Below are 25,337 nucleotides of genomic sequence, written 5' to 3' on the forward strand. Positions count from 1 at the left end.
AATAATAATTAACGCTACATAGTACGTAAAGTAGCACCAGCTATCTAAGAGACTCGTGTCTTATTTATGTAGTTTCCTTGTTTATGACCTTGTTTATGTAGTTTCACACCTCGAACAGAGTAGCACCCCACTGAGCTGATTATTAATGAGTCCCTTTTAGATAGCTGGTACGGGTATTGATCTGTATTATTCATGTTATTGTAAAAAGTATATTATTATAATAGTTTGTAATGTCAGCTTTGCCAATATAGGTACTTTTGAGTTATACTTTTTTACAGATTTTTAATGTACTACATCGATTTTGCATTTGTTCTGGTTTGCCATAAACATATTTGCCATTCAATACAAGGTCTTTTACAGTTTAAGGAGTTCTAAATTTAAATAGGATGTTTTTGTCTTATTTGCTGGAAATTATGTAACTCCCCTTTACATTTACAATAATAAACTTCCTATACTAATAAAATTCCTCAATGAATTATTTGCAAAATTAAACCAGACATGATTTACAATAATAAAAACATTAAAAACCTAACTAACTTAAGTGTTTTTAAAATAAGTATTTTTAAAAAATTTTAAAGAAGAATGAAAGATTACATTATTACCGAGGACCGAAAGTCCCTTAGAATAACGAAAAAGTTTCTTTTGAATGAGATATTTGAAATTAAAAATCACACTAAATTTTCTCTTTTTTTTTGGGCTTCTGTAACTTATTAAGATAAACATTATAGAAGTTCTCAGGGATTTTCGGCCCTCAGTAATAATGCAATATTTCATTTTGCGTTTAAATTTTTCAAAAATACTTATTAGTTTTCTCAGGATTCGAAAAAAAAAAGAATGCATTTAAAACACATGCCTTTAACTCTGTAGTAAGTAAAACTACAGAGTTTTTAGTTAAATATACCTACGATGAATGAATGCTTTGTGAGTGTCGACTATATGAGGCTCTATGTATTGCAACTCTGTTTTTCTTGGTTTTTGATTTAATAGGGCTTATCAACGCTTCTCATTTGTTTCGAGCTTCTACGAACAATAATGAGAAGCGTTGAAAAGTCCTATTTAGAAGAATTTTCATAAAGTTCCTAAAACAGTTGACTGAGAGACGGTATGCTGGTATATATTTATGCTGGTCTTTATATCAGTTCGGTCCATCTATTTTAAGTTTTAAAAATGTCTTTTAATTATCAGTATTTTTTTCTATTAGCGATATATTATGTATTAGATATAACACTTCCTCTTCCGTATTTACCATAAAATACTTGCTTTTTGCCTATGAAATAATAATAGATTGTCTAATTTAATCTAGGACCAAAAATTATACTATTTATATTTAAGTATTTACGAATAATAGTCCTTTAAATAATAAAGTATAGTTTAAGTAACCAATACAGTGAAATGGGTCAGATTTGTAAGTCCTGTTAGTTCCCCTTTAATATAGTTCGGAGGCTGGTTGTTTTTTCTTGTGATTAAATATGTAATTAAAAATATTTATTTTTACTTAGATATACCGTTAAAGTAGGACATATCGTATGTACTAAAATTAATTATTAATTAATAAATTAATCTTAAATTAAACAACATTTTACACTCCATTATCGAGCTTTAAATCACACACCTATACTCCAGTAAGACATACTACTGAACTAAAAGTTTTGTAAAACTTGTAAATGTCTGAGGGGACCGATTATGTGGGTGTGAAAAACAGATGTCATCAAACGAACCGCCTCTTAAAACATCTTTGACAAAGAATACCAAATTTTGCCGACCTTAAAGCTGTTTCACAATATAAATTTCTCGAACTATACTGTGGTACTGTCCTGGACCATGAAGAAAAAGTCTGGCAACGGCGCACTGGTCTGAAGTTAACAGTATTTTAGTTCAATGGTTGTTCCCGTGTTGATAAGTTGGGTTTGATGTTGTGCAAAAATGTGGTGTTCAACAAATTGGACTTTAAGCAGTAGGATAATCCACAAAACAAATCATGACCGATCCACGTGCTGAAGAGTAAGTACAATTTTAACCCCATTCGGTGATACACCCCCAATTCGGGGTTGATAGTCGGCCATGATATTTTCCCAGTTTTACTCGTCATGTTTCAACAGGAAATACGATTAATTACAACTTAACAATGCGTAATTAAGTAATCGTCGCGAGAATAGTGGGCTGTGCTTATTTAGATCGTCTTATCTCTGTAGTTTCTGTCATAACTCGGTGAACTATCATTCATTCTCAAATAATCAATGGTTCCATTTCCATTCATAAGATCGCTACATGAATCTGGTTTATACCGACAAACCGGTGTTTTAAACACTTAAATATATAACGAATGTTTATGATAGATTTCCTGGTTTAAACGCCCACGCCTGTTTTTAGTTACATTAGCTGTTAGATTTCTGAATGAACCACAAAATCTGTGGTTGTCTAAAGACAGTGGTAATACCTGAGCGTAGGTTGGGTCAAATCATTTTTATCATTTATTTATCACTTCCCTTGTTTTTGTTTCTCCTGTGCATCTAGAATGGTAACATCTGCTCCACGGGAAGGTTTTGTATTGTCATGTATTGTTTTCTTTTTATTTCAGTACCTAGATCTCCTTTGGAAGTCGAGAAGAGGTGAAAGATTGACAGTTGATGATATTTCACTGCTCACAGGTTTTTGTTGACGAGAGGAACATGTGTTTTGTTTTAGATTGTATTTCTGTCCTGCCTTACTTTGTTTTTGTTTATACTCATTTGTAGTTTCTAATTTGGTGTGGTGTGGGTATTTAATCCATTAATTTGTATCATAATATTCACACCTGGTGATTTTATATCTCGAAAATATGGTTTTAAAATAAATAAAGTCAACATCTTCAACTGTTAATGTTATAGTATAAAATTATAGTTGGCATATATCTGGTTTTCTTAGAAATGCATTTCTTATTCCTTTTATCAACAAACATATTTTTACTTGACTGACAACACTTATTATTATGTTATAAACAAAAATTCGATTGATTATTGCTAAAACTGTTACATTTTATTGGCTGATTTATTGTAATTTAGATTGGATAATATAGGGATTTCAAACACAAAGGTTTTATTATATGACTTAAAAGTGTGTAATATGTATATACTGGACCATACTTCAGATAACAGCTGTTTTGATTGTTGATATTGTAAACATATTAGATCTAATTTTAAAAATATTTAATTCATCATGTATAAATTAAAGCTATCTTCTATGGATTATATGCCTAAATAAATCATGTTACAATATTTGTAACATGGTAAATTTTTTTTCTTAATAATATTTACCATTATGGGGATCTATCGGAGTTGCTTATTTAATATACTAGAATTCGACTGTTGAAAGGTAAAAGGTTGTAACCCGCAAGTCAACTTTTTTCAGGAAGTAGAGAAAACCTTCCATTTAAATAATTTTATGAGGAATTAACCCAATAATGTTTTTGATTAATTTGTAGATCAATAATTCAGTGAGCGTTCAAGTATTATGTAACGCGATTTTTGAAGAATTTTGACCCCTCTCCTCCCCCCTACGTAACACACTCTAATGGGCGTTTAATTTTGACCCCCCCCCCCCACCTGCATTACGTAATACTTAAACGGTCCCTCATCTATAAATTAATGAAAAAAAATATTAGGTTAATTCCTCATAAAATTACGTAAATGGAGAGTTTTTCTACTTCCTGAAAAAAGTTGATTTGTGGGATACAACCTACTTCCTGAAAAAAGTTGATTTGTGGGATACAACCTTTTTCCTTTCAACCGTCAATATAATATAATAGATGCACTGATGTCCAATATTCTTCCATAATGGGCAACAGAGATTCTCCTAAAGTGTTCAGATATTTACTTATATCTAAAATTCCTTCCTACACCTATAGATGATATACTGTTCCAAATCATCACTGATGCGGGAAATTTCCCTTTTTTGCTTTTAAGACAGTCAGAATGAAACATCTCATGTTTTCTGTGAATACCGAACTACGTTAGATTTTTTTGAATGAACCAGAAATTTTGTGGTTGTTCAAAGTCAGTGGTAATACCTGAGCGTAGGTTGGTTCAAATCATGTTTATCATTTATTTATCACTTCCCTTGTTTTTGTTTCTCCTGTTCTTGTCAAATGGTAACATCTGCTCCACAGAAAAGTTTTGTATTGTCATTCATTGTTTTCTTTTTATTTCAGTACCTAGATCTCCTTTGGAAGTCAAGAGGAGGTGAAAGATTGACAGTTGATGATATTTCACTGCTTACAGGTTTTTGTTGATGAGAGGAACATGTGTTTTGTTTTAGATTGTATTTCTGTCCTGCCTTACTTTGTTTTTGTTTATACTCATTTGTAGTTTCTAATTTGGTGTGGTGTGGGTATTTAATTCATTACTTTGTATCATATTATTCACACCTGGTGATTTTATATCTCGAAAATATGGTTTTAAAATAAATAAAGTCGTCAATATCTTCAACTGTTAATATTATAGTATAAAATTATAGTTGGCATATCTGGTTTTCTTAGAAATGAATTTCTTACTCCTTTTATCAACAAACATATTTTTACTTGACTGACAACACTTATTTATTATTATTATGTTATAAACAAAAATTTGATTGATTATTGCTATAATTGTTACATTTTATTGGCTGATTTATTGTAATTTAGATTGGATATAGAGATTTCAAACACAAAGGTTTTATTATATGACTTAAAAGTGTATATTATGTACTGGACCACTTTTCAGATAACAGCTGTTTTGATTGTTGATATTGTAAACATATTAGATCTAATTTTAAAAATATTTCATTCATAATATATAAATTAAAGCTATCTTCTATGAATTATACACTTAAATAAATCCATGTTACAAAATTTGTAACATGGTAAATATTATTTAATAATATTTACCATTATGGGGATCTATCAGAGTTGCTTATTTAATATACCAGGGGTGGCCAAGCTCCTTGATAGTCTGAGCCATTTTTCAAAATTTGAAATGTTTCGAGAGCCGCAATTAAACAATTATCTAAAAAGTGTACAGAAGGTATTAAATTTCTCTCTCACTGTTTGGATTTCACGAATTTTAAAGTGAACTAGAATGGTTAACATCGTTGTTTCAAATATTCAAATAATTCTACAAGCAGCCTTTGCTAATTCAGGATACTTCGATTCTTCATCATCCTTCCATCTTTTTCTGAGACTGCCTACTTATCTTCTATCATCTTTCAAAAAACACTGTCTTTGACACTCTATCTTCCTCTGATTTACCACATGAACTGCCCATATTATCTTATCGAATAATTAGCTATACAGTCTTAATTTAGATTTGTCTTTTTAGTTGCTTAGATCTTAATAATGATGGTAGGGAGTATAATGTTCTATTCCATGCAACTATCCTTGCTGAGACCTCTTTTTAGATGACCCCATCAGAATCAAAAACTGCTAAATCCTAAATTTTTCGTTCTGCTAAATCCAAACTAAAGTACAAATTTCTGAAGATGTAGGGGCGTGAAGAAAAATTACAAATTAGTGTACCATTTTTTAATATTTATTGATGCCCCTTTGATTGAAATATACCAGATACTTTTTGGAAAATTTACATTTTCAATGTTCTTTTAGCCTCCTGACAAAATTTCAACACATGGATCTAGCAGGTTTTATAGGCCTCAGATGTAGTTGTCATGTGTAATTACTGCCATATATTTAAACTCTTTTTTTACCAATTCCAAATTGTGGCCATTAATAGTTATGTTCTGCCTAACTCCTTGGTCTTGGATTTTTGGTTATTAGCATTTGAAGGCCCAGACTACCTGTTTTCTCCTCTCGAGTTGTGAAAACAACTCTCTCACGTCTCTTGTGTAGATTGAGTAACTGAACCTATATCATCAGCAAATGACAATAATAGTTTTGATCCTCGATTCGCAAATCCTCCTGTCAGCTCAGATGATATTTTACTTATTACATATTCTAAGGCCAAATTGAATAGCAACAGTGTTCTTCTTGTCCAAAAACAGTGGTCTCCTTGTCCAAATCCTGATGTTACACCTAGTCTTTTATATTGGTTGTCAGTAATTTAAAACATTTTGAAAAACAAAAATTAAAAGTAGATCAGGTCCATTTATTGAGAGCCACAAATAATCCTTCAAAGAACCTCAGTTTGTCCACAGTTTGGCTCGCGAGCCACAGTTTGGCCACCCTTGTAATATAAGTACTAGAATTCGACTGTTGAAAGGTAAAAGGTTGTAACCTACAAGTCAACTTTTTTCAGGAAGTAGAATAAACCTTCCATTTAAATAATTTTATGAGGAATTAACCCAAAAATTTTTTTGATTAATTTGTAGATCAATAATATATTTGCAATATTTTCATGAAATTTTACTATATTACCTACTATTATTATATTAAAACATGCTTTAATATCAAAAAACTTACTATGCATATCCATAATTACACACTTACTTTTTTAAGTAAGTACTACTCTTTTGATCTTCGCATGAGAAAAGTCTTTTAAGTCTTTAATAATTCTCAAACATCCAGAGACTCCGCTATTTCGTGTTAATAGAGATTTTCGCTAGTGCACTCAAGCGTTCCTGGGAACATAGTTGATCTTAAGTAATTTTTTATTAATTTTAGCTTTGAAAAGCTTCACTGTCACTGGTGGGTTACAAAAATCCTCAAAGCAACACTAATGTTGGGTGCGAAATCAAAATCATACCCTCTAATCATTTTCAGTATCTCTAGAGAAATTCTAAAATTGTTCATTAGAATTATTTATTAGAATTATTTATAATTTATAATTTTCACAATTAGTAATAGATTAGGGCCATTGTTAATTAGTTAAATACATAGAAAATTGTTAAAATAAAAATTATGTAAAATCAACTACTGTAATCCCATCCGGAAACGACCTGGATTACTCACAAGAAGAAAGGTCATTTGTATATTACTATAAATAAATAAATAAATAAAGTGTCTCTAGAGGTGTACTCTTGGGGTTCACAATCATGGAAAGTACTTTGAGTGCATCTTTTAGATCAGCATAATTTAGATCTTTTGACTCATCAAAAGTTAAAGCATCACATAGCTTAAAACATTTATCTGATAAATCACTAGCAATCATACGCTTAATTTGGTTTATGTTATACAAAATCTTAAAAATTTCTCCATGGCTCTTAGTTTGCTGAAATCTATCACAAATAGAATTCAACATATTTATATCGTGTCTCTGGATCTAGGTCCATTCTTTCATCTTCAGCCTCATAGCCAAATTGTCTTTTCACTTTCCTCTTTCTTGATATTAGCATTATATTAGTGCGTCTCTGATTTTCGGGTTCTTAATTTCTAACTTTGATGGAACTCTTTTGCGTCTGTCAAATAGTCCTGGAATTTTAAATCACTTCTGAGGGACTTAAAATGGATTTCCGTTATTTCTAATAAACTGATAACTTGATACACTCGAATTAATATCAATACTCTGCAGTGATTTGCTGACTATGTGGCGTTGATGTGAAGTAAAATGTCATGCCATATCTATTACCACAGAGCAATGAAAAGTAAAATCACGTATTTGATTTCCCAAACAGATTGTTTCATGAGCAACCATTTTATCGTTGTTTTTATTGACAGTGATTTCTACAAGAGCATAGATTTCTTCAACATAGATTTCTTCAACGTAGATTTCTTCAGTTTGGTATCTGATCGGAGTAATTGAATCAATTCTCCTCTAGTTCTCATCTACATAGTTTCGAACAAAGGTTTCAATGTTATGCTAGAAATATGATTTTTTAGTATAACCCAACGATGAATCGATGGTGAGAAAAAGTTGTAAATTTTTGTGACTAAGGAAAAGAAAGAAACTGCAAACTGTGAGGCTATACCAGCTTCGTTCACGACTTAGTTGAGTGAATGGCTAGAACATGGGACAAAAAGTTCTTCCCTTTCATGTTTGTCCCATTATAATACCCTTGTCCTCTCATATTGTCCAAAGGTATTCTCAGTTTCACTTCATTCAGTTTTTGCAAAGTAACTGCTGTCAGCTTAGCAATAAGCTTTAGCTAGATTTTTCAAATTATTATATCCATTTTCAGTAAATTTAATTTTAAGTGAATTCAGTGAATTTAATTTAGTTTTCTGGTCCCACTATTCTTGTGCGATGAAGAAGGCAGTGTTGTCGATTTTCCGTCAAATAAACCTTGCAAGGTTTATTGCAAGTGTTATTGCAACCTTGCAATTGTTGTTTCACTAAATAATTCTCGTTTTTTACAGTTGCATTTTTGCTGCTCTTGTTCATTATATTGATTTTTTATAATATTAAAAACATAATTTATTATTTCTTCATTTTCAAAAATTGGCTTTCTGTTAAAACTGTCACCCCTAAATTTGCCGCCCTGTACGGCCGTCCAATTCGCCCGTACGGCCGTCCAATTCGCCCGTACGGCCGCCCAATTCGCCCACCTCTGGGGCCGGGCCTGGTCTTACATTAACAGTTTTAACAATATGCGGACACCTGTGTTAAATAATATTGTAATTTCTTGTTTCTTTAATCCATTACCAATTCTGCACCATCCTAACAACTAAGACATTGTTTAGTTGTCGAATTGTAGCTTGTTTTTTCTTGTATTTGTTTAGTCCCTTTGTCTGTTAACATGCTTTTATTATATGTAACCCCAAGTACTTGATTAACAAAAACATGTCCATTTAACAGTGATGAATTAAATTAAAATACCCAAACCTGAAGGTTACACGAATGGAAGATGTACAATATGACAATTGGCTGCAGTATGATCAGTTTAACAACAAATAACCTAAAAATATCTTAGTAAAATTCTGGTGTTAAGGAATCGCATATTTCTTAAAGTCTTCTAATTCAGAGTTTATACTGGCTGGTTAGAAGACAAAATCTTGCACTGATGTCCAATATTCTTCCATAATGGGTAACAGAGATTGTCCTAAAGTGTTCAGATATTTACTTAATCTAAAATTCCTTTCTACACCTATACATGATATACTGTTCCAAATATCACTGATGAAGAAAATTTCCCTTTTTTGCTTTAAGACAGTCAGAATGAAACATCTCATATTTTCTGTGAATACCGAACTACCTTAGATTTTTTTGAATGAACCAGAAATTTTGTGGTTGTTCAAAGTCAGTGGTAATACCTGAGCTTAGGTTGGTTCAAATCATGTTTATCATTTATTTATCACTTCCCTTGTTTTTGTTTCTCCTGTTTTTGTCAAATGGTAACATCTGCTCCACAGAAAAGTTTTGTATTGTCATTCATTGTTTTCTTTTTATTTCAGTACCTAGATCTCCTTTGGAAGTCGAGAAGAGGTGAAAGATTGACAGTTGATGATATTTCACTGCTTGCAGGTTTTTGTTGACGAGAGGAACATGTGTTTTGTTTTAGATTGTATTTCTGTCATGTGTTACTTTGTTTTTGTTTATACTCATTTGTAGTTTCTAATTTGGTGTTGTGTGGGGATTTAATTCATTAATTTGTAACATAATTATTCACACCTGGTGATTTTACATCTCGAAAATATGGTTTTAAAATAAATAAAGTCTTCTATATCTTCAATTGTTAATCTTACACTGTAAAATTGTAGTTGGCATATCTGGTTTTCTTAGAAATAAATTTCTTACTCCTTTTATCAACAAACTTATTTTTACTTGACTGACAACAGTTATTTATTAGTATGTTATAAACAAAATTTTGATTGAATATTGCTATAATTGTTACATTTTATTGGCTGATTTATTGCTATTTAGATTGGATATGTAGATTTCAAACACAAATTTTTTATTATATGACTTAAAAGTGTATATTATGTATGTACTGGACCATACCTACTTCAGATAACAGCTGTCTTGATTGTTGATATTGTAAACATATTAGATCTAATTTTAAAAATATTTCATTCATAATATATGAATTAAAGCGATCTTCTATGAATTATACACTTAATAATCCGTGTTACAAATAATATTTACCATCATGGGGATCTATTATTATGGGTTTTTACTGATATGTGTTTAAATAATATACTGACACATGTGCTTATTGATAAAGTAGATTGTGTGCATCGATTCATAACTACAGATGAGACTTGGGTCTATCACCATGATCCTGAATCAAAACAAGAGGCTAAAGAGTGGTGTGAATCTGGTTCTTCGGCTCCGAAACGAATTAGTGTTTATAAATCGTCCAAGAAGATGTTAGCATCAGTTTTTTGGGATGCGAGAGGAATTACTTACATAATGTGGATAATGTGGATTACTTACAAACTGGTAAAACAATGAATTCTAGATATTATTGTAACCTTTTAGACCAGCAGAACGAAATAATTCGTGAAAAAAGACCCAGTTTGCAGATGGAAAAAATCATTTCTCATCAGGACAATGCACCATGCCATATGAGCATTTTAACAATGGCTAAAATCCATGAATTAAAGTTCAAATTGTTGGAGCATCCACTGTATTCATCAGATTTGGCCCCTAGCGACTTCCATCTGTTTCATCTAATCCTGAATTTCCATTCCATAAAAAATCATGCGTGGAAAGCGTTTTTTGTCAGATGATTAGGTCATAACAGATGTGAAAGCGTATTTTGCAGCCTTTCAGATTCTCACTTGAGGGATGGAAGGTATAAATTGGAATCTCGTTAGAACAAGTGTATTGATGTTCAAGGAGACTATACTGAATAATACAGTGTATTTCAAACCATAAAATTGTGTTTTTCTTATCGAACCGCAAATCTTATTAAACAGCCTAGTACATATCGATACATCAGTACCAGACTGCACCAACTCAAAATTTTTCTTTTTACGAGGAAAACGAAAAGCCCTATATACAAAGTTTACTACTTTTTAAACAATTAGAATAATTGAAATAAAAATATAATAAACAATATTTTAAATCTAAGACTTTTCGTTAATAAACTGCTTTCTGGCTGCATCCCATATCTCCGGATTTTACAATATATAATCACATAGAGACGACGAAATAGGAGAAAGCAAATAGAGGACACTTAGGCCACGCATTTACCTTCTCTTCGTCTAGGAAAAGGATCGAAAGACAGTTTCTAAATACTCACAAATTGAGTAAAAATGAAAAAGATAAAAAAGGGTTCAAGGCAGGTTTTGTTTATATTCGATTCAGAGTTGGACTACCATCTCCATATAGTAACTATTTCAGCATCCTTATGCATCATCAGTGAAGATTATGCAGTCACAACTCTGAAGGGAATACAAACATTCTGCCTCTTTTAAAGCAAACCATCGCGATGCGATGAACCCGCCTTTTGAGACGCAATACAGCGACATCTCTCGTAGTACGAGGAAAACGAAAAGCCCTAGATACAAAGTTTACTACTTTTTAAACAATTAGAATAATTGAAATAAAAATATAATAAACAATATTTTAAATCTAAGACTTTTCGTTAATAAACTGCTTTCTGGCTGCATCCCATATCTCCGGATTTTACAATATATAATCACATAGAGACGACGAACTAGGAGAAAGCAAATAGAGGACACTTAGGCCACGCATTTACCTTCTCTTCGTCTAGGAAAAGGACCGAAAGACAGTTTCTAAATACTCACAAATTGAGTAAAAATGAAAAAGATAAAAAAGGGTTCAAGGCAGGTTTTGTTTATATTCGATTCAGAGTTGGACTACCATCTCCATATAGTAACTATTTCAGCATCCTTATGCATCATCAGTGAAGATTATGCAGTCACAACTCTGAAGGGAATACAAACATTCTGCCTCTTTTAAAGCAAACCATCGCGATGCGATGAACCCATTTGAATTTCATTTTTACTCAATTTGTGAGTATTTAGAAACTGTCTTTCGGTCCTTTTCCTAGACGAAGAGAAGGTAAATGCGTGGCCTAAGTGTCCTCTATTTGCTTTCTCCTATTTCGTCGTCTCTATGTGATTATATATTGTAAAATCCGGAGATATGGGATGCAGCCAGAAAGCAGTTTATTAACGAAAAGTCTTAGATTTAAAATATTGTTTATTATATTTTTATTTCAATTATTCTAATTGTTTAAAAAGTAGTAAACTTTGTATCTAGGGCTTTTCGTTTTCCTCGTAATACGAGAGATGTCGCTGTATTGCGTCTCAAAAGGCGGGTTCATCGCATCGCGATGGTTTGCTTTAAAAGAGGCAGAATGTTTGTATTCCCTTCAGAGTTGTGACTGCATAATCTTCACTGATGATGCATAAGGATGCTGAAATAGTTACTATATGGAGATGGTAGTCCAACTCTGAATCGAATATAATCAAAACCTGCCTTGAACCCTTTTTTATCTTTTTCATTTTTACTCAATTTGTGAGTATTTAGAAACTGTCTTTCGGTCCTTTTCCTAGACGAAGAGAAGGTAAATGCGTGGCCTAAGTGTCCTCTATTTGCTTTCTCCTATTTCGTCGTCTCTATGTGATTATATATTGTAAAATCCGGGGATATGGGATGCAGCCAGAAAGCAGTTTATTAACGAAAAGTCTTAGATTTAAAATATTGTTTATTATATTTTTATTTCAATTATTCTAATTGTTTAAAAAGTAGTAAACTTTGTATCTAGGGCTTTTCGTTTTCCTCGTAATACGAGAGATGTCGCTGTATTGCGTCTCAAAAGGCGGGTTCATCGCATCGCGATGGTTTGCTTTAAAAGAGGCAGAATGTTTGTATTCCCTTCAGAGTTGTGACTGCATAATCTTCACTGATGATGCATAAGGATGCTGAAATAGTTACTATATGGAGATGGTAGTCCAACTCTGAATCGAATATAAACAAAACCTGCCTTGAACCCTTTTTTATCAAAATTTTTCAATATTGAGATAACTATGAGGAAATGGTTAAAATATGTTTATTTATCAGTTTCAAATTACACCATCTCAAAATTCCAACACCATCGTAAAAATTTTGACTTGTCAACATGCAGAATCGAATATTTTGTTTACAACGTCGTAGTTGCATACCGCATCACTTTGAGTTAGGGAATAATGAAACTTGATCATTAGAACTGTTGTTAGCTACTAACTCAAAATGGTCTGTGAAAGTTGCTTGCACTGACCGTTGCTAAATTAAATGTTCGGAAAAATTTAGTGATCCAGAAAGAGAAGAACTGTTAAATAACTACTGGGGTCTTGGTGATGTAAATAGGCAGCGAGATTTTATAGTTAACAATGTAATGCCGGTTAAGCCAAAATATCAATATAAGAAAGAAGGGAGTCACAGAAGCGAAAATAGAGCTTATTACTTTGAGATGAGAAATGAAAAAATTAGAGTATCTAAAGTTTTCTTTATGAACACTTTGAACATTTCGAATAGGATAATAATGAAAAGCATGCACAGCAATTAAAATAAACAGAGCTAGGGTTTGCACAGAATGACAATTGCGGAGGAAGAAAAAATGTTTGGCGACCAATGGTGCTAGATGATGAAAATGAATTCGTGCGGTCCCACATCAAATATTTTTGAGTAATTGACTCTCATTATTGCGGAGCAAGAAAAAACAAATCTGTAAACTTAGCCACCATGTACAAACTGTACCAAGTAAAACTCCATTATTACACCAAGATTTTCAACAGGGAATTTAATATTGCCTTTTTTCAGCCAAAAAAGACCAGTGTTGTAAAAAGTATTACAACTTAAGTAGGATACACATATCAGAGAAAAAAATCAGATTTAGAGGAGTTGGATATCAATGATTCAAAGGAAGATGACAGTACTGTGGTCTGTTGCTTTCATCTCCAAGTTGTATTGTCACTACCAAATGGAGATCGGAGTGATTTTCTTTTTACATGAGACGCCTATCATGTTACAACTTCACTATATTTGATATTTCTCACAAACATGGCTATAGTTTTTTGTGGAACGAACGTATCGCAAGCAGAGGTGTTAATGAAATAAGTACGTGTCTTTGACAGTATCTAAAGAACCATGGACCTCAATATGAGCACATATTTTACTCCGATAATTGCCTGGGTCAAAAAAAAAACAAGTTCATTGCTTGCTTGTTTTTATATTGCTGGCAAAACTTAGCAATAAAAAGCATAGCCCACAAATGCTTAGTAGTTGGACATAGTCAAAATAAGGGTGATGCGATGCATGCCTTCATACAAACATAAAAGGAAACCCGCTCTATATTTTATCGCAAATGTTAATAATTAGCCTGGCTAAGAAAGCTTCCGATAAAAATATCGGAAAAGAAATGAAAGGCAGAATTTACAAAAGAATCATCAGACCAATAATGACATACGCGGCAGAAACACGACCCGACACAGAGGACAAAAAGATTGCTCGAAACAGCGGAGATGAAAACCCTTCGAAAAATCGATGGTAAATCTCTATGGGACAGAGCTAGAAGTACAGATATACGACGGAAATGCAAGGTGGATAACTAGAGTTGCACAAGTTTGACTTGAATGTTTGAACTTGACTTGAGTTTGACTTAATTTCAAGTCAAACTCAAGTCAATCCTTCTGACAAATAATTCAAGTCAAGTCAAACTGGTCAATCGTACAGGTTTGAAAATTCAAACTGTTTGTCAAACTAGTTTGAAAGAGTTCGAAAAATAATTTATTTAGTAGATATACTTTTTTGTCGAGATTGACATGTTAGTTGTCAATTAAGATAAGAAAATTAATAATACAATGAGTGCCACATAAAAGTATCTTGATATAGGAAACGATTATAATCAAAATAGGGTTTGTAAATTTTTTGAAAATGTTTCCTGTATGCTTAGAATTGCTTGCTGGCAAGTTTCGTTTTATCGATATAACTTTTTTATATTTGAGTGTTACTAGATTAAAACAAAGAATTAGTTGAATAGTCTTTTCATCATACCAAGTGTAATCTAATCTACTTTGGAAACTTTCAAGTATTACGTAACGCAAGTTGGGGGGAGGGGGGGCCATGTAAAACGTTACGGCGCGTTATGCGGGGGAGGGGGGTTCGAACAGCGCGTTACGTAACATTGTTTTTTAACTTAAATAAAAAAACTACGGAATCACAATCTCCTAACTTTTCAACTTTCGTTTATGTTTTACATAGAACCCCTGGATTGTATTATATTACCCCCTCACGCTCCGCACATGTTACAATAGGACAATAGTATTCAAGTGAAAAAATCTTAAAATTTGTATTAACCAGATCAAGCACAGTAACACGTGTTTGCAATAAATAGCTGGACCTTTCTTCACAACAAAAGATGAAAAGATACAGATGGGATAAAGAGCTTCAAAAATTGCGTTTCGTAATACTTTAACAAAAATTTATGAAGGAACAACAAAATATTATACAGTGAGCACGTAAGGTTGGAATAAATTCATTTTCTCGAGAATGGACAATTTTGGAAAAAAATCCCGAAATAGGTCAATTTTTATTTTTAAATTGCGACTTTTTGGCATATGTATCATACTAGTGACGTCACCCATCTGGGCGTGATGACGGCATCTATAATTTTTTTAAATGAGAATAGGGGTAGTGTGATAGCTCATTTGAAAGGTAATTCAATTCTCTATTCAGTAATGTAAACATTAACATAATTATTTATTCATTTTATATAAAAAAAATGTTTTTAATTAAATTTATTGGCGTAAAAAGAAGAATGTGTGTAATTTATTTAACTTAAAATACATTTTACTGCTATCAGAAAACAGGAAATAATGTTTATTGGACAAATAAATATTGTTTTTTGCTTAAATTGAGGCCGCCACCCATCTTCCTCGTGCCAGTTTGAACATTTAATTTAAGCGAAAAGCAATGATCATTTTTCAAATAAACATTTTTTTAAGTTTTCTGAGAACAGTAAAATGTATTTTGGACTAAATAAATTACATGCATTCTTCATTTTATGTCAATAAATTTAATTAAAACATTTTTTTGGGCACCCTGTATAAATAATTATGTTAATGGTTATACTACTGAATAGAGAATTAAATTAACTATTAAATGAGCTATCACATGACCCCTATTCCCATTTAAAAAAATCATCTATGACGTCACCACGCCCAGATGGGTGACGTCACTAGTATAACATATATGCCAAAAAGTGGTAATTTAAAAATAAAAATTGACCTGTTTCGGGATTTTTTTCCAAAATCATCCATTCACGAAAAAATGAATTTATTCCAACCTTTACGTGCTCACTGTATTTTTAATAGAGTGGGTCTAATGAATTTTTTGCGACTTTGCAATGTCGTCTTTAAGAATTAGTTCACTATTTGTCATTTTATAACGCTGTTCTTTATTTTTACATAATACAAGTATGCAGATTTTTTTCTCTTAATTTTTGCACTGGGAATATGTACCTTCAAAATTAGACTCAATTTTATCTGGTACTTATTCTGAGCCGAAAAATATTCCGGTACAGATATTATTTCACAAAGCACACACTTCAAAACGAACGTAATAAACAAGCCAAGCATATACTTCTTAATAATATGAACTACAAACTAATTTGCGGAGTAGCAGATTCTGACCTATCCCAATAAGTCAAAACAAAAGTCGGTACGCTCTCAATTAGAATTGGAAATAAACACGTTGCGCAATATGATATTCAAACTTCAAACTGTTTGAAGAAGTTTGATTTCAAGTCAAACCTAAAGATATTGAAATCAAGTCAAGTCAAACTTTTTTACAAAAAAAGTTTGGTTTTCAAGTCAAGTCAAGTTTGTTGAATAAAATCAAACTAGTTTGACTTGATGCATCTCTATGGATAACATTTAATAACTGGATAATAAACAGAAGAATAGAATGGAATGACCACATAAGCCGAATGACAACAAAAAATATAGTAGTCAGGACAGCGAGAGACGGTTCCCCAATAGGAAGCCGATCAGTGGGAAGACCACGAAAATAATGGAACGACAACTTACTAGAGGCACATTGAAAAAACAGACAGAGTTATGTCTATACAAAAAGAAGAAGAAGAGAAGAAGAAAACGGACGGCCTGGTACGCTACAGAAGAAATTGCCGAAGTGTATGAAGTAAAAATTTACAAAAAATTGGGGAAATTTTTAATATAAATGAAGCGGGAGACAAAATAAAGTGGAGCGAAATACAAATTCTAAGAGTTGAGAAAGACCAGCCACACAAAATAAGATAGTTATAATAATAGACAATTCAGAATTATTTTGATTTTATTATATTTTTCATAACAAAGAAACAATCATGATTTTATAAGAAAAAAAAACCTAAATAATTTTAATTGAGTTCCATACAAATACCCTTTACAAAATGCACTAACTGTTAAAAAATCATGTGTCGACAGTTTCATAGTGCACCAAATCAAAAAAAAAAATCTGAATTCTTTAAAAAAAAATAATCAAAAATTATCAACCAAAAGAACCACAAAATAAACCTCTAATTCCAAAATTTTGTTCTATTTGAAAAACAAATGGACCATTTACAACAGATTAAAAATATTTGCTCCCAGAAAAAATACGTTAAAGTTGATTTGTGAAGAACTATGTTTTTTGAGTTGGTGCACTCTGATACTGATGTATCGATATATTTATCGTAGGGGAGCAAAGTATGTTAAATTTGCAGTCACTCGAGCGCTTTGTGGACCTATTGGGTTGTGAAGAGTAGGTCCTAAAACCAAAATAAGTTAAGTAAAATTTTCCATTTTAGTGGGGACTTTCCATTTTTTAATTTAATTTTCCATTTCCAACAATTGTTTTTTCCGATTATAGCGCCATCTATCCATAATTCGAAAAAATGTCTCGAATAAAAGTTGCTTATTTTTACGTAAAGAATACAAAATCTGCAATAAAAATTTGGGAGTCCCATTTAAGATTTTAATGTAACCCCCCCTACCCACCTCCGTGGGGGGTCGTGTTTGGTACCATTGGATAGATTTTTCAAAAACATTTTGAAAGTGTATTTTGCAGTTTTTCGATCTGATGTTCATTTTGCGAAATATCGCGGGGTTTGTATTTAAAATTTTAAATTTACCCCCCACCCCGCTCCGTGTTGGGTCATGTTCAGTACCATTCGATAGATTTTTAAAAAATATTGAAGACGTATTTTTAGGTTTTCGATCTGACATTCATTTCGCGAAATATTCGCTTATTTTTTGTGAAAATTTTTGACTCACCTATTTCCCTACGCCTTGCTCAAATCGTCAGATTTTTTAAATGTACACTCTTTTGCATGTACTTAGCTTATCTTAATCTGGCAATTTCGAGTATTTTTAAGGATATATTTTTTTTTCGGGCCCCCCTTAACGAACTTCCCTGTATTAAGAGCCAATATATCGTAGCGGTACATCTGCATCCGCATGGTACCATGTTTCTCCCCATATGATAATATGACGCGCTCGAGTAACTGCAAAAATCCCCGCTTGGGCTCCCCTACCATTATATACATATTAAGAGTAGGGATGGCAACGATGCGCGATGTATCGATATTTGAGATTCAATGTACGCCCACACAGGATTAATAGGTATACCATATTGGCAAGATATAAAATTATAATAAAATCTTATAAATTATATTCTTACTTATTTGAGACGCTTAGTATACTATAGGTAATAAAGAAATATTCTTCTATTGCACTAAAAGAAATAATCAAGATTTTCGACCAGTATTATTTAATTTGAATCTCGTATACCGTATACCTACCCTTAACTTGTTTTCCAAGTTTCAGGTAGTACCATATAATATTTTTTTAACTTTTAACAATGTTTTTCAAGAGGGCGCGCTATGTGAACTCTAATAAAACGATTTCAAATTTAACATTAATTTGTCACGTTCACGCAGTACGTTCTATAAAGTTTTATAATATGTAATTGTATTGTATTTACTAAATCCCTAAAATTCAAGATATTAATATTACTGGTGTTGGAATCCAACTTTTCGTTTTTACCATCTACCATCGAGAATTCGTCTAAGTAGGTACCCTAGTATTGAATTTGTGTGTAGTTAATAATAATTAAAACGAGAAACAATAATGGCTCCACCCAAAAGCAATGTTTGGTTGCATTTAAAAAAATTAATTAAGAACAATCTCGCTGCAATTTTTGCTCCAAAGTTTTAAAAACATCAGGAAATACCTCCAATTTATACGCCCATTTAAAACAAAATCATGGTGGAGTTTTTAATCAAGCAAACCAAAGAAAAGACAGCGAGAATACGAACATAAGTGAAGACCAACCGTCGAAAAGCAATGCAGTATCTGATGAAGATAAAACTAAGAATGTACAGGTATTATGCAACTTCACACCTACCTTGCAATATGTACAGATTGAGTAATAGTTACATGTCGTAATTCATAAGAGTGAGTAATAGTCATTACAAGCGAGTAGAATACTACACTTTATCTACGACCTTCTCTCTATTGAACCTTCTCTCTTATTAGTAGAAAAATTATTCTCATATTTTTTATGTATTAAAAATATTAAAGGGATTTTATACGTAAGTGCATCTTTACTTTTAAATGAAGAAAACCTCATCCTTTTGTTTATTATTTTTTATAATTTACTTTTTTAGTAGTTTTTTTTAGTAATTCTTTTATTTTATTTAATAATATAAGAATATATCGATATATTGCATATATCGATATATTTTCTCTGATATATATCGTATATCGATATCTTCATTCGATGTATCATAGTTATGATACGATATATCGATGTGTAATTTTTTTTGCCATCCCTAATAATTAAGAGCACCAAATGAATTTTCTTTGAATCTCTGTTTATAACATTCTCAATTACCAGTTAAGATGCATCGGAAATCTCCGTCCGATAGAGATTACTAGCCTCGATGGTCTGTAATCTAACGTGTTTTTTCATGTCCACAACGAGAATGTTTCACTTACACACAGGAAGTAGTAAATAATTCAAAACAGGAAACCGTATCTGATTAAGCCAACAATTATTGCTTTTATTTTTTTTATTTTACCGACTGGAAATCCATAGGTCTTTTCATAAATGCGCTCGCAGTTAGGTCTTTGTTTTTTTTTCGTGTGTTCACTGATCAAGCGGATGTAAATGTTAAAATCAGGATCGGGTTCAGTAATGGTTCAAGTATTTCTCTTGGTATTCGCAAAATTAAATTCCGACAGAGGGCGCTCAAAATTTCAAAGATGGACGATAACTCTAGGAAAACAATTCATTTTGTCATTTGACCTCACAGTTCTAAAACGTTAAATTAAAATCATTACACGAGTGTTTTGCCAAAGTAACCACTAAGTTTTGCCACTAAGACATCTTATTGGTTAAAGACGAATCAAAATTATGTTTCATCTGTATGCATTCATTAAAATTTGATGCTAACCCCCCGATAATCACACAGCGTTTTAAAAATTATTAATCTATCTTAGAATTTCTAATTTTGTTTTTAATTTAGTTAATAGGTACACTACAATTTATTTTACACCAACAGATAACAATTTTTAATTAAATAAAAACTGGAAACTAAGTAGATGAATTTTTTTTATAATAATTGTGTTCTGGAAATTATGAGGTGGTCGGAATCTTTTGCATAATAATTAGTCCAGATAGCCACTGCGCATCCGCTAGGGAAAATATTCTAATTCGGATTTTTTGCACAATCTTACTTAACAAGGACTCCTTTTAACAAATTTGCATGTTGCCAGGACCAAAGGGTGGTCAAAAATTTTTTAAACGTTTTTTTTTGTTTTTTCCTAAAATTAATTTTTTTTGCATGCAAAAAAGTTGTTTTAGGTTTTTTGGATCATTCCAAACACAAAAGGTCTTTAGTGACTTTTCTCTAAAATTGATAGTTTTTGACATATAAGCGATTAGAAATTGAAAAATTGCGAAATCGGCCATTTTTAACCCTCAAAAACTATGTGAAAAACTGAAAATTTGAATGTTGCCAAGGTAGGTAGATATTCTTTAAACATCTATTGATGAAATACCGAAGAGTTTTTTGCAATACAATATTCAAAACTCCTTTGTTTTTTAATTGCTAATCAAGCGTGCGCGACACTATTTTCCACCGACAGTATGGTGCAAATGAAAGGAATAAATTCGTTATTTCGTAAACCGGTGACTTTAAGGAAAATACCGAAACAGGTCGATTTTTATTTTTAAGTTATGATATTGTGGCATATATGGTATACTAGTGACGTCATCCATCTGGACGTGATGGCGTAATCGATGATTTTTTTAAATGAGAATAGGGGTCGTATGCTAGCTCATTTGAAAGGTTATTCAATTCTCTATTTAATAATATAAACATTTACATAATTATTTATACAGGGTGTCCAAAAGATTTTTATTAAATTAAATTATTTGACAAAAAAAGAAGTAGAAGGACACCTTGTATAAATAATTATATAAATGTTTACATTACTGAATAGAGAATTGAAGAACCTTTCAAATGAGCTACCACACGACCCCTATTCTCATTTAAAAAAATCGTCGATTACGTCATCGCGCCCAGACGGATGACGTCACTAGTATACCATATATGCCATAATATCATAACTTAAAAATAAAAATCGACTTATTTCGGGATTTTTCCTTAAAGTCGCCGGTTTACGAAATATACTACATTCGCTCTCGCGAGATTTTTTTTGAGACATTCGGAATAGGAAACGTACAACACAAAAATTCCTACCTCACACTATTAACTGCTAAAATCAACTCAAATCAACTTAATCTTTCATTAAAAAAAGAAGAATTATTAGAAATAGTGGGAGTGTCTACTAATCTCATAAAATTTTGTGAAGTTTATTTCTACAAAATATTTTTATTTTGTACAATAAATAATTTTCTCATTTGCTATCAATACATTATAATGGTTTAAATAAATAAATATTGATTGGCGTAAGGTTTATGTTATTTTTATGTCTGTTTACTATTAATAATATTGGATATGAGCAGGTGCGTTGGTTTTGTAGTAATTTCCAGTCACTTCTGACAACTGAATTTTTCAAAAAAGAAATTACTAACGTCAGTGTCAAAAAAAATCTCGCGAGAGCGAATGTAGTATAACGAATTTATTACTTTCATTTGCACCATACTGTCGGTGGAAAATAGTGTCGTGCACGCTTGATTATCAATTAAAAAACAAAGGAGTTTTGAATATTGTATTGCAAAAAACTCTTCGTGATTTCATCAATCGATGTTTAAAGAATATCTACCTACCTTGGCAACATTCAAATTTTTAGTTTTTCACATAGTTTTTGAGGGTTAAAAATGGCCGATTTCGCAATTTTTCAATTTTTAATCGCTTATATGTCAAAAACTATCAATTTTAGAAAAAAGTCACTAAAGACCTTTTCTGTTTGGAATGATCCAAAAAACCTAAAAAAACTTTTCTCCATGCAAAAAAAATAATTTTAGGAAAAAAACAAAAAAAAACGTTTAAAAAATTTTTGACCACCTTTTGGTCTTGGCAACATGTAAATTTGTTAAAAGGAGTCCTTTTTGAGTAAGATTGTGCAAAAAATCCGAATTAGAATATTTTTCCTAGCGGATGCGCAGTGGCTTTCTGGACTAAATGTACATTGTATGTACAGAATATATACTACATTTTATTTATTTATTTAATTTTGCAGTCGCTTAAACATTAAAAAATACTACATTTAATACAAATGTTAAATTAACAAAATGTGTGATTTGGCATTGGTTAGTTTACGTCGTTACGTAGACGTAGAGTATAATATGAATGAATACTGAGGAACACTGCAATAGTTTTTTTAAGTCGAAATCATTGTTAATTACAACATAAACTGACCGCAAATATGTACACAAATTAATGACGAAGTCAATGTTTTCCTAGAGTTGATGCTTTTCAAATTCGCCACCAGGCGTTGTCCACTTTGCGGTTCCTCGGCAGCGGCAGCAACACCTAAAATTACGCTATACCGACCATGAAAATCAACTGTAAGGTGAATCACCAATTCTGGTCATTCTTTATGTTTTCGAGGTCGCTGAGTCCGAATCTGAAGTTTATTTTTATCTAGAATTGGTGGAACATGTTCAAAGATCAAATTTTATGCAAAAATGCCAAAAATAAATTGTGATGATTTTTCAAATTTACCTTGCTGTATCTTTTAAAGTATTTAGAAATACTTTTTATACTAGGTCTCTTTTTAACTCACAGAAATTAGTATCGCAAAATTAAGCCGCTTTTCCATAGAAATCACAATAAATAAGAATAAACAATACGGAATGTCTTTGATAGCTTATGAATTTTGACGGTTGTAATTTTCAATGACAGTGACAGTTTATTGGTTTATTTGGTTTTATAAAAAATCAATAAAGTTTTATTTAATTATCAATAAAGTTTATTTGGTTTTATATTTATAAAAAAAATAAATGTAATATTTCAGTTAAATAAAGGAAGAGTAGCAATACTGACTTTTGGGTCCCCAGACAAAGACAAGTATTACATAATATGTAGTAATATCGTAGTGTTGATAACGCAATTTGTGAACAATTTGCACTTGTATCACTGTTTTCCCAACATATCTCAATATCAATCTCCTCAATAGTGGAAAAATATTAAACACTTCAATAAAATAACATTATAAAATACGTTCACGGGATAATGGCCATTTCCTAATTATTACCACTGCCCAAGTAGCACCTAACGGGTTTATTAAGTCTTTTAAAGATGCTTTAAAACTGTAGAATAAAACTAAAATTAAAACCATTTGGTTTTTAAGTAAACCTTAAGGTTGCAATAAAACCGCTTTCAGCATAAAAGGGCCCACGCTGAAAGAGATCAATAAAACCAAAAATAAAAACCTTCTTAAAACTTTGTTTTCTTAAGCAACTGGTTTTAAAGCTGCTGTGAAGGTGCTTTTAAAACCATGTTAAAAGGCACTTTAAGTGCAGGCAGTTTTATAGCAAACTTAAAAAGGTTTTTAATGGAGACTTTTAAAGACAATTTACCTTATTAAATGATTCTTTAAACCCATATACTTCCATATAGGCCAACAAATTTTTACATGTGTTATGATAGGTGATACGTATTTGTAACCATAAAATAATAAAAAGTACTTGGATATTTCGGACTGTCAAGATAGAAAAACACTTGCGCACCCAACTTTATTGATAATGTTAACAAAAATACGTCTTAATAACTCACGCGCCCTAAAATTTCTGACTTTTGGCGATTCAAAAATAAAAATAAATAAAAAAAAAATTAAATCCGAAAGATATTAATTTGAAAGAAAGATAATTTTATCTACAATTTTAATGTTTTAATGTTAAAATAAATCGCATTTATGTCTAAGTCGCTTATTTATAATTTTTATATAAGCCTTATATTGTAATCTATCATGGCTTTCAGCATCTCCAGAAAGTAATATGGCCGAATTCCAAATACAACTAGTCTATCGACAAATAATTGTTAAGATCAAATGGTTTTATTTTATACTTATCCAAGAGCATATATCCTCCATGAAAGCAAGGTTGCCTTGGAATTAAAACCGTTTAGTTTTAATGCTGATGTCAATAATGCCACCTCGGTTTTAATGTGAATCTAACCTAAAATCGAGGCGTCGTAGTGCTGTGTGTGTTGTATTTTTCTCTTAAAATGACCAGTTCGTTTATATTGTAAGTACTTGCGACTTATTTCTTCCATACTAACTGTACTTCCACTTTTTAAAACACACTACACCACTGTTTCGCTCTAAAGCAAATGGCCGACCATTTTGGACATAAAAGAAGAGGGGATGAGTTTAGTTTTATTGTTTCTAACAAGGAGCATAGTTTAGTCTTTACGATAACCAAATTAATTCAGTCAAGAGCGTTTGGTTTTAAAATAGTCTACTAATTGCTTTTAAGAAAGCAACTTTAAAGAAAACTAAAAAATAGTTTTAAGGCATATGTTTTACTGACATAATAGTCTTGAGATCAAGTAGTTTAATTAATAGGTTTTATTAGTCATATTAGGAGAATCTTTAAAACCGCAATAAAACTAAAAGGTCACAAACTAGAATCTAATAAAACCAAACAGTCCGGAAGTTCATTATAAAACTTATTAGTTTTAAAGTGTACTGAGGATATACCATTTTAAAACTACAATAAGACAAATTATCTATTAAGATTAATTAGTCTTATTTGATACTCTTATTAGATACATTAAAACTAGTGACAAATGCTTAACAGTTTTAAAGTTTCGGCAGTATGTCAGTGGCGGCTCGTGATTTTTACAATAGGGGAGGCTATACCTAACTGTAAAATATCTAGACAAATTTGCACTAGCAAAATGCAAAAAAATGCGCCAAAAAATGTAATTTAAGGCCCCATCTTTTGACCATTTTTTATTTACATTTCATAATATCATCCTAATTCATAATTTCATGATATCATCATTTTAAAAATAGTTAGTCTACAGTGGCG

General features: G+C 31.5%; 1 protein-coding gene across 1 annotated transcript in view; it reads left to right on the top strand.

The window, feature by feature from the left end:
- The first annotated feature begins 1,835 nt into the window (after positions 1 to 1,835).
- Positions 1,836 to 25,337, top strand: part of LOC126881912 (sprouty-related, EVH1 domain-containing protein 2) — a 285,065-nt gene continuing 261,563 nt past the window's right edge. The window contains exon 1 of the mRNA XM_050646642.1: positions 1,836 to 2,001. Within this exon, the coding sequence (XP_050502599.1) occupies positions 1,979 to 2,001 (23 nt within the window). The 5' untranslated portion in view covers positions 1,836 to 1,978. The remainder of the gene's footprint in view (positions 2,002 to 25,337) is intronic.

The sequence above is a fragment of the Diabrotica virgifera genome, chromosome 3, assembly GCF_917563875.1.
Source record: "Diabrotica virgifera virgifera chromosome 3, PGI_DIABVI_V3a".
In the NCBI taxonomy this organism is placed as follows: domain Eukaryota; kingdom Metazoa; phylum Arthropoda; class Insecta; order Coleoptera; family Chrysomelidae; genus Diabrotica; species Diabrotica virgifera.